The sequence below is a fragment of the Zootermopsis nevadensis genome, unplaced genomic scaffold (assembly GCF_977971745.1).
Source record: "Zootermopsis nevadensis isolate Lab colony 2312 unplaced genomic scaffold, Znev_1.0 Znev_ptg000003l, whole genome shotgun sequence".
NCBI classification, from domain to species: domain Eukaryota; kingdom Metazoa; phylum Arthropoda; class Insecta; order Blattodea; family Termopsidae; genus Zootermopsis; species Zootermopsis nevadensis.
In genome coordinates, this window is record NW_028259135.1 from 9,950,091 (window position 1) to 9,966,462 (window position 16,372).

General features: G+C 42.8%; 1 protein-coding gene across 5 annotated transcripts in view; it reads right to left on the bottom strand.

Annotated features, from left to right (window-relative positions):
* The window catches only part of mol (dual oxidase maturation factor 1 mol), an 86,592-nt gene that overhangs the window by 38,495 nt on the left and 31,725 nt on the right, over positions 1-16,372 (bottom strand). For 3 of the 5 annotated variants that reach the window (XM_022077149.2, XM_022077153.2, XM_022077151.2), the window contains exon 2: positions 1,097-1,276. In XM_022077149.2, the coding sequence (XP_021932841.1) occupies positions 1,097-1,276 (180 nt within the window). Of the gene's footprint in view, positions 1-1,096; positions 1,277-9,858; positions 10,003-10,484; positions 10,599-16,372 lie in introns of those variants that run through there. The other 2 variants (XM_022077154.2, XM_022077152.2) reach the window with 2 other exon arrangements.

Consider the following 16,372-nt stretch of genomic DNA (forward strand, 5'->3'; position numbering starts at 1 on the left):
ACTACTATTTGGCAGAACACAGAAATATGTAAAGAGGGAAATGTCACAAATTATGTTCCCATACCCAAATGCTGGGTATTTTTTACACTCTTTATATAATCGGTGGTAAGAAGACCCTCAGATGTTGGCACATTCACACAACAGTGTTTCCAGAGAAGAAAGAGGCGGTAATGAAGGAGAGACAGGTTCTACAGAAAATTCTGGAGACATACGGCTCTTTGTCATGTCAACGTGGCGACACCGCAGGAACGTTTTAATATTGTTAAGTTTGAGACTGGAAACAAACGATTCGCAACAAAGTTTGACTTCTTACAGTTTTTTCCGTCTTTGCTAAACTTGTTCTCATGTGACCTTGAACTTATGGGACACGCTGTATAATGAAGAATGAAACTAGAAAAAAAATTCGTAGGGTGCTCTCCAATTAGACAATGTGGAGGCCAGCACGAAGAGATTTTTAGACGCTAAAGTCGGCATTTACAGTAAGTGAAAATAAATTAGCAGCTTGTAACAAAACACAGTGAAATAAGACACCAATTCAGATTCTCGGTTTCAAAAACTCAATTTTTTTTAAGATATTTTTCTTCGTCGGTTAATGTGGCGGTGGCAAAGGAACTACAAATAACAAGTCAACCGATTAACCACAAAGATCCTCATTCTACACAATTCGCGACAATTCGCTACTGAAGCCGGATCAGAATACTGTGTCCGATATTTCGATACGGTGCATCGATACATCGTTCAGCCCTGTCTAATGTTATTGGTTACGGTAATAGGAAGAGTAAAAGCTGCAGACACAAGCATCTCGTCTTGTAGAAAGTCGCCCAGACACATACGTACTTACATACACACGTACGTACTTAGTTACTTACAAACGTACTTACTTACTTACATACATACAAACATACTCGTGTGTGTGTGTGTTGTCTCCAGGACAGACCACTACAGACCATCAGAATCTTCGTGTGTTCAGAAGGCTCCTTCACACGACAGGTACAATTATTACAATAAGAAAATGGGGAAACTGTTGTACGACGCGCCCGAAGCGGACTTCGTGGTCACCCCGTGTAAGAGACACAGAAGGCAAGAAAGGACTCACCTCTTTCCGGACGCCGGGGAAGATGACGAGAAAGGCCAGGAAGACGGTGAAGAAGACGAGGTACAGTGTGAGGGTGTGCACGTCCCCCGTGACAGGCGTTCGGTTGTTGTAGCTGTACAGGGTGGGGCCGCCATCGTTTCTGAACGCGTCGAACCAGCCCTTCATGACGGCGTCACCCCACTGAAACAGCCATCGAGAGACGTCAACACCTCCGCTACACAAATTCATAAACAACGATAAAAAAACCTCGTGTAACAGAAACGTATAACAACCGCCATCTTGATCTTCAAATGGCGTCGGACTTTCGTGGTGATAAGCTAATCAATCATCTTCGTCGAATTCCTTGATAAGCGTGGGGATAATTCGACGCGTGTAACAATAGCAGGCTTTAAAATTCAGCCTCCGACAGCCACATTGATGCTCGCCATGATTCTGAAATAAAACAGCAGAGAATCGCCGGTAAGCGCTGCTTCCTGCATGGTGTGATGCATAAACACAGGCGCTTCTTAAATTTTCTTTTTTGTAGTATCTGTGCCTAAAGAACTTCACCACTCGTATTTGCCGCTTATAACATCCGTAAAGCGAAAAATACATTGTATCGAGAATTTTTTTGTTTTGTTTAATTCTACAAATACGATGGCACGGACAGGGTGGGGTCGGACAACGATTTGCTACCCGGCAGCCCCCCCCCCCCCACCTACCCGTGACGAAATATAATGAAAACGAATAAATCAGAATAAAATGGGCGAGGAAGATAAAGTAAGGAGTTTGTAACGCCCTGTTGGTTATGGAATTGTGACCCTAACGAAATGTTTTCTGTTATGCTGCATGAGCAGCGTGCCAACATAACAAAATATTCGTGCTGAAGAAAAAATGAGATCGTGTCTGACCCCGAGTTTTAGAAAGGGTCGCTCGATCGCTCACTCCTTTGGTTCAGTGATTTTATTGTGACGGGGGCGTGCGATTTCTGCCCCCCCTTTTTTTTGTCAACGACAGTTCCTGACAATTGTTGGGTACCTGGGAATAATATCGGCGTCTTCAAGCGAGGACGGACCGGCGACATTCATTATCCATACAGACATGAGTTCTCTCGAGCTGATAACCACTTTCTTTCTTTTTTTCTTTCTCTTTTTTTTTTTTTGGGGGGGGGGGGTAAAATTGAAAAAGGCCACAAACGACAGGAAAGAAATAATTACAACTCTGTCGAACATGACCAAAACACGATACTAATAACCCGAGCTACCGCTGATGATCGTATGATCGCTCCATCGCCATTTGATATATCAATAAAGTGAAAAATTAAAGCCATGTAGGCGCTCAGGGGGAGAGATATAGCTCATAGTCATTCTCAACCTCAGCTCTAGATTGGGATGAGTGATCAGCTTAACGCTCCGGCCGTGTTTTACCCCTGTACCCACTGGAGAGGAGGCTAGATGGACCAAGACAAATTCTCTGCCCCTGTCGGACATCGAACCCCGTTCGTTTAGTCCGTGATTACATCACTTCCCAAATGAGGAGCTCAATAAATTTTATTACTTATCACTATTATTAAGATGATCAGATGAAGGAAGATGAGATAGGTGGGACATTTAGCGCGCATGAGATAATAAATGTGAGCAAAATCTTAGTTGGGAAGCCTAAAGGGAAGATAACACTTGAAGATAAGAGGGTATATGGGAGGATAATATTAAAATTTGTATTAGTGTAATAGATATGGACAGCGTGGATTGGATTAATCCGAATCCATAAAAGGCGGTGATTTCATGACTAGATGAGCATAAATTAGCTTCTGAAGTAGGTCTCTGCTGCTGGGAACATTACCTACGTATTCCTCCTCGACGTACGCCGAATATTATAGCATTGAACGAGCGGTAACTGTTATTCGTACGCGTCCTTGGTGCCGCGTGCTTACGCCACTGCGTATATTTACGCACTGAGTGCAGAACATGGCAACGCCATTACGACCGATGCAGCGACCTCGTTCCGTGCGAGGCAGGCGACGGGGACGTCCTAACTGAAGGGTGACATACCTCGAATTCAGTTCAAGGTCGTCCTGATTGCGGGGTAATCGCTCCAGCGATGCGAAATGCGTTTCTGTTTACCAACATTGCGGTCAGTGACAATGGCTGATTCATCGCACCAAACCATTTTGGGTACTCCCCACTCTCTGAGGCATATTAATGCCCGACGTTTCGGGAACTTCGCTCTACTCCTCTCTTCAGGTGATTTATTTACGCTACTGCTGTAATAGAACCTGGGGCCTCACGAATATCGACAAAAAATCTCATAGAACATACTTCCTCCTTCTTCAAGGATGAAGCCCTGGAGGCATTATGTTCGTCTAGAACGTTGGTATCCACGTATAGGTCCTCACGACGTCTCGTCCCAGGAGATCACCATCGACTTATGATCCAGAAACTGTAAGCGTCCAGCCTGTGTCGTCTAATACTGAGAGACAAATTGGAATGGCGAAAAAATTACGGTTTCTAAGACATTTCTACTTGCGAGTGAAATCGACGTGAAAGTTTCGGATCCAAGAAACAAAAGTAGTTTATGTTGCAACGATCTGGACATTTGCCAAACGATTCAGATGGTCGCCATGGTAGCACACCCATTACGGAGGATATGGAACATAAATATCTTATTTTGCAGAATAACTGAAATGCAAAGCGTGGCCCAAGTCAGAACTTTGCACCGTACGAGTAGGAAACGCTCAGTGAAATTCAGCGTCCAATGGATCTTTCTAATTTTTCTTCCCTTCCGCCATCTCATTCCTTTATCCTCCTGTATTTCCTTTACCTCCACTTCAACTCTAACGAATAGACGTGCTACGCTATTTAAAACTTTTCATCACCAGTTTAAGAGTACGTCTAAATGCTTCTGGATGTTAGCAGCACTTCCAAAATCAAACATTCATCCGTGCTACATGTCCCATCCATTCAATCCTCCGTGATTTAATCACCCTAATATTTGACGAAGATCACAAATTATGGTAAATATTTGTCGTGGAATTTCGTTCGTCAAATATTAAACTATCCTCAGTACCGTCTTCTCAGGCACCCTCAATCTGCCAGACCAAGCTTCACGCACATATGAAACAGAATAAATTATTGTGAACTGATTATTCCAACCAATGAGGCAGTGGTTATTCCTCTGTACCGAAACCTGAAGTGACCTAAAACAACAACACTTCACCTTCCGCATTTCTCAGTCGCCCCGGGGCGAATGGGCGATGAAAGCCGGGGGAATCGCGAGCCATTCGGAACAGAGACGGACAGAAAGACTGAAGAACGCGCAAACAGCATTCCATCGAGATGAGTAGCGATCAGCAAGAATCCTGCATTAACCTATAAAGCCGGAATTAATCTGAATAACATTTAAGAATTCAGACCGTACCGCGAAGAAAACACAACTCTTCACCATTACAAAAATCAACTGGCAAACGGTGTTTGAAAAAAAAAATCTTCATTTACCGTGAGAATCATATGAAACCCATAACTACAAAACGTAGACTTATTGGGTGTTACATCAGCTGGTATATATAATTACCACTCGACTTTATACAATTAAACTGTAATCTTCTTTATAGGGATAAGTTACCAACTGGTCTGGACACGTAGTCACCACGTTCAGGTATTTATTCCAATTGAAGTTCTTGGTCCCCTAAACACGCTAAGCCTTTATTACGTAAAACTGACTTAATCGTCAGTGTGGAAATAAATATGCGCATCAAAGGCGTTATCCAAGCTCCACCAACGTTCCTGCCATCTACACGAACTCTGATCTATTTATAATGACAGCAGACAGGCATTTTGCGTGAAGAAAAACTCACTTTGCCCGTTTTTGTTATATATATATATATATATATATATATATATATATATATATATATATATATATATTTTTTTCTCTAAAGTGTTGGCAATATTGAAACGTTGGTTCACGATTCACTACGCCTAACATCAACGTCTGAGTCACTCATGACGAACAACGATTCGCGTATCGCAGTAAAAGTGAAAAGCTTGTAGTGGCATGTCGGTCTGCAGTAGAGAGTAATGAATGTTTCCTCACGTCCGGCCAGTGTCCACATCACACATAGGCATTCATTTCCGGTCCGTGACTTGCACGCATGCGTACAGACACATTAGAATGTCCGTTGTCTCCCTCAATCACTTTCTATATCAACAGGACTTGGTGTAAACAGAATCCCACCAGAGGTCACCCTTCCTTCAACTTCTCAAAAGCCTGCCAAATTTGTTACGGTAACTTTTATAGTTGCGTTAAGTATTACCATGGCAACCCAGCGTAATACCAAACCAAGTGACGGCGAAGACTGGTAATCAGCGTTGGACAAGGAAAATTTGAACCCAGATTGTCAATAAATATAGCGACAACTTGAAGCGAAACTTTCTTTCTGCGCGTTAAAAATACACGGTAACCAGGCCTTAATGTTTACCTTCGGAAAACTTTCAAGTAACGAAAATCTCTACCAGCAGACATTGTCAGAACCAAATCTTTGTGTACATACGAGGTGCGATCGGAAAGTTTCAAGACTGTGTCAATAGAGGGCGAACCGGATGTAGTACGAGCTTCTGCCGCTAGGGGGTGCGGCCTACATTCATAGTGAATCAGTGTGCCAGCCGGCATCATCGAATTAGCATTTGTTTCTTAGTTACGGGCGTTTTGGTAGTGCATTACACCGACCCTCCTGCGATTTCGGAATGGCGTGTGCATCAAATTTTGCCAAAGACTCGCCAAAATGGCTACGGAAACCTATGAAATGCTAAAGCAAGCATTTGGGGAGTCCGCAATGGGTCGTGCACAAACTTTTGTGTGGCATTCACGTTTTAAAAATGGCCGAACCTCTGTCGATGATGATGAGCGTTCTGGACGACCATCTTCGAGCACAACGCCCGAAAACGTTACGAAGATTCGGCAGGCCATTCACGAAGATCGACGTCGTACCATCAACGACTTGTGCGACATTGTTGGGATAGGCTATGGGACCTGTCAGCTGATTCTAAAGGAAGAACTCCACATGCGACGCATCCTGTCTGAGGACCAGAAGCAGAATCGACTTCTCGTTTGTCAGGAGCTCAAAGATCTTGCAAGAACCGACCCCAACTTCCTTTCTAAGGTTATCACAGGTGATGAAAACTGGGTTTACGGGTACGATCCGGAAACGAAGCAGCAATCTTCACAATGGAAGAGCCCATCGTCACCACGACCGAAGAAGGCAAGACAGGTCAAGAGCAATGTGAAGTCAATGCTGATCTGTTTTTTCGTCCAGGAGGGGATCGTCCATAGGAAGTTTCTTCCTGCAGGTCAGACGGTCAATGCTGAATTTTACTGTGGGGTCCTGAGGCGGTTGCGTGAAGATGTGAGACGGAAGCGGCCGGCAAAGTGGCGCAACCACAACTGGCTGCTGCATCATGACAACGCGCCAGCGCACACCGCCCTCAAAGTTCGGCAGTTTTTGGCCTCAAACACCATGGCCGTCATCCCTCACCCTCCTTAGCTCCGTGTGACTTCTTCCTCTTCCCAAAGATGAAAATTCAGCTAAAGGGAAGGAGATTTGAGACGATAGAAGAGATTCAGGCAGAATCGCAGATGGTGCTTGACAGGCTGACAAAGAAAGATTTCCAGGGATGCTTCCAGGCTTGGCAGCGGCGCTGGGATCGTTGTGTTCACTCCCAGGGGAACTACTTCGAGGGTGATGGATGAATTTAATACCTGAGATAAGTGTACGGGTTTTTATACGCGCAGTCTTGAAACTTTTCGATCGCACCTCGTATAAACTGGCAATTTCTGCTAAAGCGTCATAAAGACATGAAATCATTTAAAGGAGTGTCACAATTCCTCCTAGAACTACTTGTTCGTGGACTACAGTACGTTCAAAGAAAGTAGGAAAATCTCGGAAAAACAAATTACTAGTAGACAGACCTTTTGACACGCAAGTGCTACTTGTCTGAGGTGGGGAACAACACTGTCTACGCTCAGAAATGTTTTACGACGACAAACCTGTCAAAATACACTACTTTTACTACGACAAATACACACAGGGGAACGGTACATAATGCAACAATCTCGCCAAACACTTTGAAGAACCTCACAGAAGATTTCCGGCCCGACGTTTAATAGAGCCTGAGTGTTCATGCTCGTACGACGTTCACAAAATCTCGCCAGTCGTCCCTAACATGAGTCACTTACATTCAGAAATCACGTAAGGGACGTTCTGTGCCTTTAGCAGTGCCCACAAATCACGTAACACACTGTTACTTCTGTATGGTGCCTCCTATTCGAAAAGGGGTGACGATGAATATAAAGTGGACAGTGACGTAGCCAAATATACCATCTGCAATTCGCCCCGCCCCCTCACGGTGAACTACTACCTATTCCTGAACCACCCGAAAGTCCTTCTGTAGACTCTGATGAAGATGAAGACAGTGATGACGAACACGTACACCAGCCGTCTACGTCAGGAAATTCACCATTTTGTACAAACCTCTATCATTCTGAACCACATAAGATCACAGAGAGTGAGCTTAATGACCTCATCAGGGATCTCGAACTGCCGAAGGATAAGGCAGAGCTTTTGGCCTCGACGCTACAAGAGTGTAATCTTCTAGGTCACTCTGTGAAAGTGACAACATTTCGTACTCGAAATAAAGACTGTGATAAATTCTCTCAAACAGAAGGCGAACTCATTGACTTCTTCTGGAAAACTGTGGTGCAACGTGTCATTGAAGAAACATTTCTTGCACTCACACCCGGATTTCTTCCCGTCAAACATGGTGAGGGCTTCCATCAAGACGGAGCAAAGATACAAAAGGAAATGGAGTGCCGCCATGTTAGCTGATTATTGTCGGATGGTTAAAAGGGGTGCTCCAGCAGCTAAATACAAGCAAGAGGCATCTTGTTTGACAAAGGTATGTTCGTAATTATAACTTATTACCATATAACTAAAAAATATAAATATAACGAACTATTTTTTTTACGAAAACAAGTGCCAATCTGCCAATTTGAACACTATTTCCGTGTTTAGCACCCCAAAATCTATAAAGTAAACTTACTTTCATGCCCATAACAAGAAATGACCCAAAATTTGTTGCACAGTGTTATTTCCCTAAACAGCTTTAAAGAACTGATCGTTGTCATGGAAACGTATATTGTGTCTCTGAGGTAAAGAACACATTTTTCCAAACATCATTCAGACGAATTTGGGTTACGTAGGGTCCAGCATTGTTGCGCTGACAATTAAAGGCTCGTATCGGCAACTCGTGTGACGCGTACCTGACACATTCGAATATTTGCAAGTGGCAATGCAATTCTTTGTTTTAAATGGACCGGAACATTTCCGGCTCGGTTAAAGAAATGTCAGTGTGTTTCTTTTTTGACAGGTCTATACATCATCGCTCTGTTGGAACCCACTGCATTCTACCTTACACATTAAGCAAGCGGGCACTGGTCAGCTCTCTCCTCGCCTTTAACGCGGAGTTTAACTCGTGCATAGTCTTCAATCTCTGGACTGTCGCTGAGGCGGACGGAACTGGTTCTGCAGTTGCGAGTGGTCGGTCCCTTGCCTCGTTCACGAGACACCGCCTCTGAGTCAACGTGAATTCCCGCAAATTTGTCATACATCCGCATTAACACCTAGGTTTCTATGACAGCGTCTACTTTTCGAGTTTCCTGAATAAAATCTCGTAAGAACTACCGATAAAGCTTCTATCATAGAGCGCAAGTCCTGTACGGTCTATTTTATCAAGCAAATGTTTCCACATCAAGAATTCGGATGGAAATAAAACTGGTTTCGTTGAAATAATTGTCTTTTCAACAATAGAGAGCTGATCGTGCAGAATTTTACAAAAAAAAAAAAACAAGTCAACTGTCTCCAAGCACATTCAAGTAAACCGGAAGCAAAAGTCTGACACAATACGACAACAATGGTCGAATTTCAATTGTCAATTCAATTCAATTCAATTCTGGTTATAATGTTCCAAGAATACAGAGCGCGCTGCTGGTATATAGAGACTGCTTCTTCCTACTTCCACACGTCTTGTTTCTCTCCAGTTACGCCAAACAATCGACGGTGCTACAAAACATTTCCGTTACAATTAAACTAGTGATCATTTCGTAACTTTATGTAGAGATCTTGTTACGATAAGTCTTGTTAACTCCTTGTCTCTCTTTAATGCAAATTTTAATTACTTCTGGTGCAAAAAATAAAAACACGGCTTACTAGATGCTTTCAAGTTGTGTAGAAAATCTCAAAGTCACTGCTTCTAACGCCCTCTCGGTCGAGATTTCAGGTTCTCAAGGCGGCAAGTGCAGAAAACACTCTTCTGGGAAGTTGTACCGCGAAGAAAACACTACTCTTCACCATTACGAAGATCAACTGGTTAACGCTGTTTAAGAAATGATCGCTGTTTGCAGGGAGAATCATAGTTCGTCTGATTAATATTTAAGAATTCAGTCCGTACCGCGAAGAAAACACAACTCTTCACCATTGCAAAGATCAATTGGTTAACGCTGTTTAAGGAAATAATCGCTGTTTATTCTGAGAATCATAGTTCGTCTGAACAATATTTAAAAACTCAGTCCGTACCGCGAAGAAAACACGACACTACACCATTACAAAGATCAACTGGTTAACGCTGTTTAAGGAAATGATCGCCGTTTGTTCTCAGAATCATATTGAAACCGATAAAAATACTCTGTGAGAAAAATACAAAGTTCTTAATGGTTTTATATTGCCAACTTACCAAAACAAGAGTTGAAAGGGAAAGTAAAGTATCCCGAAGTGTTCCCGAAGCCACGAGTCTCGTCTGAACTCAGTAGCACTCAATGCTCTGTGGTCAGAGATCACACGAACACTGAAGGATGCAACACATTTTGAACCCAACTGGCGTCCCATTGCGGGAGTATCGACTGCCTCCAGGCAAGGTTACTGACAGACAGACAGACAGACGCCTTCAGCTGTGTGGAGGGAACGTCCATGCGCTCAGGGTTAAAGCGCTCATACTATCACGTTGCGTTAATAGAAGGTCCTTTGATTATACGAGTCGAGAGCTATTAACTAGCTTTCAGGGTTACAGCGTTTCCTTATAAGATCACTTACGTTGGTCAATGAAAAATACAAGGTAAATCTTTCGAGGTAAACCTCCACAGGGAAGTAAGATTTAGATGCAAAATTTTATACGAAAATCTCTTTGGGAGAAGCCACTTCGTAGACTGGAAGAAAGGGGAGTGGTTAGAACTCCTACTTTGTATCTGGATGCTACAAATTACAGAATTCACTTTCGTTTGTAAGATTACGTCGGGCGCATTCTGGTTCATCAAAAGACAGCAAAATTATTTCACATCTCGCTTCTTTATGTTGCTTAATTACCTTTCAAAACAAATTCCTGCACTGTTTATTTAATAACCTCTTCTTAATATTGTAATGTCTGGAGCTATGATGCTCGCAAAGTGTCTGACTGCAGCAAATCAGCTTTCAAAACTGAACTGAAAAAAGTCAGATACAGAAATTTCCACTGTATACTTTGTGCATTCGGTCATTTTGACACGCCTACCAACCCTGAAATATTACGTAGCTTTCCTACAGTCGCCTTTCCTTGTACAGGGCACAGTACGCCTACACTGCAAGACTATGACTCTTCACATCCGCCTATTTTATGACAGACACGGATCGGACAGTCCAAACCAGTAAGTTCTAAAATAACACAACAACCAAAGTGATTAGTTATGTGGCGAAAACCGGAATTATTCGTATTGCTAAGCAACAGCGCCATTTTGTTTATATACCAGAGACTTCAATGCTAGATAACCATTGCATTTTGTCAGACTATACAGAGTGGTCACAAAGCCCCTTTTAAACCGCCGCTGACAAATCATTAACATATAAAACAGCCATCATGGACTGTATTTATGATATTTAGAGCTAAAAGTTGAGGAAAATGTCTTCAAAACGAGAAAAACTGATAATACAGTGTAAGGAAAAATGGAGGACAACCTACGGATACGCTGAAATGTGACTGGAAAGGGGCTTTATGGACACTCTGTAGACTACTTGCCCTTAGTGTAGTACACGCTGGGTCTCTGATGTTACTCGTACGTTGGGTTTACCAGTGTTACGTAATGATTACTCATCACGTATTATCAGAGACCGCCTACGTGAAGCTGCCTCTCGCCACCTGTCGGTATACTATCTTTTATTAGGCCATGAACGCATCCTTCCATAACCCGTCCAATTCATTTGACTTTTAGGATCATGACTCGTGGGCAAACGACCCACAGAAACCTTCACCTCAAGACAGCGTCGATAAAAACGTGAGAACTCAAATAAATTACAAAGAAGAAAAGATAACAGGTATTTTGTCAGAGACGTCCAAAAAATCCAAATTCACCAACGAATAATTAAGAATGTGTAATGGCTGACATTCATAAGAATTTTAACCTTGGCTTCTCTAAAAACAATTAACGCAAGGATAACTTGCCTAACGAAGGCAGTTACGATAGGAGTGCTGCAACAGACGTTACGTGGCCTCCAGAAGGCCAGTCTTAGCCCATTTTCGTCTTAATTCTATACTTGCAGTACAAATGGTACGACGTGCCGCAAATGACTTCAAGAAACACTCTGGCCCCTACACGGCTCTACAACACAGAATAGCCATACCCAAAGTCTTGTATATTTTTAATATCAGCTGGAAATCCAGGAGACTTGACTAAACTCTACACAACTCTAAGAGAAACGTCGAAGTTTAGTTGACGAACGCTGAGAGGTGCAAACACGTCGTGCTAACAGCGGACAGTTTACCTTTTGCTTCTTTCGGCAGAGACGTGACTATGCCAAGGATACGTTCAGGAACTCGATTCACCAGCACTTAACAAGTTCACCAGCCTTCACGTATCCAAGTGGTGAATCGAGACTCCAAAATTACTCCAGTGGGTTTACACCCAAGACGCCTATCACGAGCTCGGCAACTTTCTGACACTTCGGCTTCTCGGCCAGGACGCTGCTACAGGAAGTTACACTTCACTGAATATAACTAGACTTATCAAATCAAGGGCAACAAGATAAGCGGGACACGTAGCACGCATAAGGTCAGAAATGCTCACAAAATTTTAGCCTGAAAACGTGAAGGATGAGTCCACTTAGAAAAAACAGTCGTATAGTGGAGGATAATATTAAAATGAATCTTGTAGAAAGTGGAGTGACTCACAAACCCCACGAAGAAAAAACCCAAGAGTAGCCTGTTTCCCGGTCGAGTTCTGACATCCCGACACGATGTCCTGTTGAGACGGATAAATTTAAAAAACAAAATTGTGCGAGGGGTAAAGACAGAAAGGAAACCATTCCTCGTTGAATTTCAACAGGATTCTTACACCAGTTCTGACACAAAGAGCTTAGCAATGCGTCACAACCTTCATCGTGCTTTAACGCGAAACCATCGCGTCATCGAACCAAGGTTCTCGAGTTCAGCGTGGCCATAATTCATATCAGAGCTCACCACACGCCACCTTTCACAAGCAGACGCCTCCACCCCCTCTCCCCTGCAATCATCCTTATTATAAGCCTAACAAAAGTGACTGCAAGAGTGGCGTAAGGTTCGTCCCCCGGTCGTTTTGTGGCTTGCAACGTGGGATCGAGAAATCTCTTGTCCTGACAGCGATTTATTCCCCCAATGCCTCTTGCCTCCTCTCCCCCAAGACAAAAGTACCTTTAGAATACAGCACAGTCGCCTGCTCAAATGTCTATTTATAAGTATGCTCCTATTATACGCTGTTTCAGTTGATAAAAAGTCATTAAATATATCGATAAAAATACCACATTCGTGTTGCAAAATCTGCTCTTCTCATAGTGGTAACGTTTCGATGTTGTTATATGTTTATTTTTTCAGAAGCTCAGACTATACAGCGTCAAATGAGTGGATGACAGTGAGTAATGAATTGGTAAGGATGTGGAAGGAAGCAGTCGTGGCGTGATTCAAGGTACGATCCCGGCATTTGCCTGGGCTGACGAAAACCACAAAATAGCCAGTCTCCGGGACGACATTTCAACCCGGGACCTCCCGTGTACGAAGCAAGGGTGTTAACCAATCGTTCTGGGTTGTGGCGCCACGAGAAACTTTATGTAAGGCACCGACGTTCGGCGTAATTCTCCGTGTGGATTTTTTGATTGAAGAATGCGATAGTTTGGAACGCGAGGTCCACACTGAGAGACGTGACAGGTGGCAAGGTCTCGAAAGCCTCGCGAGCAATGTGTGTCAGTCTCTCCTGTAACACCGGACCCTCAAGGTTCGCTGCTACGAGCGACAAATGACTTCGTTCACACCCACACGAAAGCGAAACTTTCTCATTACGATATCACATTAACAGCCGCTGTTTACTGCACCAGCAGAAACAGACCTTGTCCTCAGCGAACCCTAAAGTTTCTAGGGTCATTTCTTTGCTCGAACTGCGTACATTTATCGTCTGATCGGCACCCCAAACCTTTACGTAATTTCTCATCTCTGAAAATAATCCCACCGAACGTATTTAGTTTCCACTTGGTATTTAAAGTTTTACCAACATTTGTTGGGTAATTTTAATCTCCACGGCTGTGTTCCCTCCATTCTGACACATACGCAGTGTTCATGTTAAGGGTATAAAGCAGTAATTCAAAATACAATCCCACAACAAGCGTCCCGATGACGTACCTTGTGACGGCGAAACACGATGCCATATTTTGAACATATGAGCCTAGGAATCGACGCTGACAAACCGACGCCGAAAGTGGCGACGCCTACGTCGTGACGCCGACTGATAAGCGATATGGCACATGCTGGCAGACCGACGCCCCGCGTCGAGAACCCAAGCGTCACCGCGACGCAGCAAAAAGACGCTGAATTTAGCTTAGATGATTCTCGTGATGATATCTGACACAAATTCGGAAACAGACGCTGATATTCGTGAGGCCTATCGTCACGACGCCGACTACAAAACGCAAAAGAAGCCAATACAAGCCTCCGGACGCCATGTGCAAAAGGTTGTTCCATACAGACGTCGAGCGTCGGGAAAGAATAGTAGCGACGCCCTCAATTGACGCCATATTTAGCGAAGATCAGCATCGATATTTCATTGAACACTACGTCATAAAACCGTCGCCGAGCGTCGCGACGCCACCAAAGACACCATATTTACCACACGTGATAAAGAGGATAAACAAATTTTTGTCTTTGTTTGGTAGGACACACAATTGTCAATTCAGAATTGCTACCCGGTACTTGACGGTTGACAGATGCACACGTGATTAGCGTAACAGATTAAATTGACGCAAGTAAGTTGGTAAATAGTAGTAAGATCCTAGTTTGTAACCAGTATTAGTCGCAACGACTAAAAATTTGTTTTTTGGAAGTATGCCAAGATATTCGTGTTGTCCATCAAAAATAATGAATGTTATTACATTAACAATGGGACAATTACTTTCGTCTAAAAATGTCCAATTGTTTACAGACAAAATAATTTCGAGTAGTTTCCAAGCGATTTACTTTTATTAAATTGGCAACGTTTTCATGATCTACGCAGACAAATGAATAACAAACAAACGAAAGCCACAGTACACAAAGATTGTGAGGAAAAAGAATATAAAAATATTTATTCTTGTCATTCTAGATTTTCAGACAGTCCCGTATAAATATTACGTTCTCTCTACGCTATTTCAGTTTCTACCTTAAGTCAGTAATGACACTCAGGTCCACCAACCATCACGGTATACCACTAACTCTTGGTGCCCATCTCGTATTGCTTCATCCTAGGGCGTACACAGAAAAAATATCTTAATACATCAAAATTTATTCACGAGTGAATACAATTTTACTCTGCAAGTTTTCATGTTGTCATGGAGACGTGTAAGAAGATTTCTGTCTTCTGGGTTGTTGCGCTGTGTAGTCTGGCCGACGTTTTAGAGGAGCTCACGACGACGGAGGGACGTTTCAAACGTCGGTCAATATACACCGCACTACATGACGCAACATCCCAGAAGGCAGCCACGTTCATATTTTCATTTGTCTGCATGTTTCAACTCCAGCGTGTCATCATCAGGCCGCATATACTTCCTTCGATTGACATACATAACACGTGCAATTAAAATATATATAAAAGAAGTAAATATTTGAGGGTTAATTAATCACTATTTGGGAAGCGGTGGAGTAGATTAATTCTGACTTGTCGTGGTCGATTTAAAAACGCTCATCGACTCTGGACGCATATGGAGACGGGGGCAATTGTAATACACACGATTTCCACACACAGAATAACAATAGACGTTTAATAATGTCAAGGTTTTGGAAGTGGGTGGCTGGAAACATACGAAAAAGCTTTGAGGTCGTGCCACTGAGCTACGTTCCTCAATTGACAGGTAAGTAAGTACCTGTTATAAGTTGCAGGCATTCAGACCAGTCGATGGCAATGAATATGCAACAGCATCGTCAAGGTTCCTTTGCTATTATGCTATTATCTTAGTCTGTGCATCTATATTAAGTGCGTAAGTGGGCAGAAAGACATCAGAAAGTGACCTCTAGCAACTTTTATTCGAATCATCCTCCGCTGTTCGCTGACCAAGCAGGATAAGATCAGATGCAATTAAACTAAGCTCTTGTGCCAGCTATTAGATTTATGGTCATTTTAATCTCAATGAACAAAAGGTTTCTTGAGAATGCGATAGTCGCTTAGCTGGTCACGAAATTTCCAGCTCTTAATGGAAGCCAAAAGGATATTTCTTTGTTCACGAAATCTAACCATCTACTTTGTACTGAGCGAAATGTATCCGATTCACATTCTGTCTTTTATAAATCTATTTTAAAACTACCCTTTCTTTTATGTCTATATCTGGCAAGTGACTTACGTTTTGGTTTTCCGACGAAAATTTTGTGTGCATTTTGTCATCGTAATAATATCTTGAGGAAATAACAAGGCACGGACCTTCTCATTACGTATTATTATCCATCCTCCTGTCTCTCCAAATAGTTCCAAATCTTGTCTTCAGCAAACACAAAGTTACACACAAAGATGACCGTCCAAATCATCAGACAGCAGTGACCTCTGAAACGTCGGTAAACTTCTATCAGACTACACGACGCTACAACCCAGAAGACGGTCGTCTTCAGACTCAACGCCCTGTTCATTTCCCATATTTTAGACTCAAAAGCGATAAAATTGTTTCCCTTCCAAAAGTTGGCACAACCGACTTGTTGATGCTGTAGACGCAGATCAAGATATCATCAGTACGAGATGACC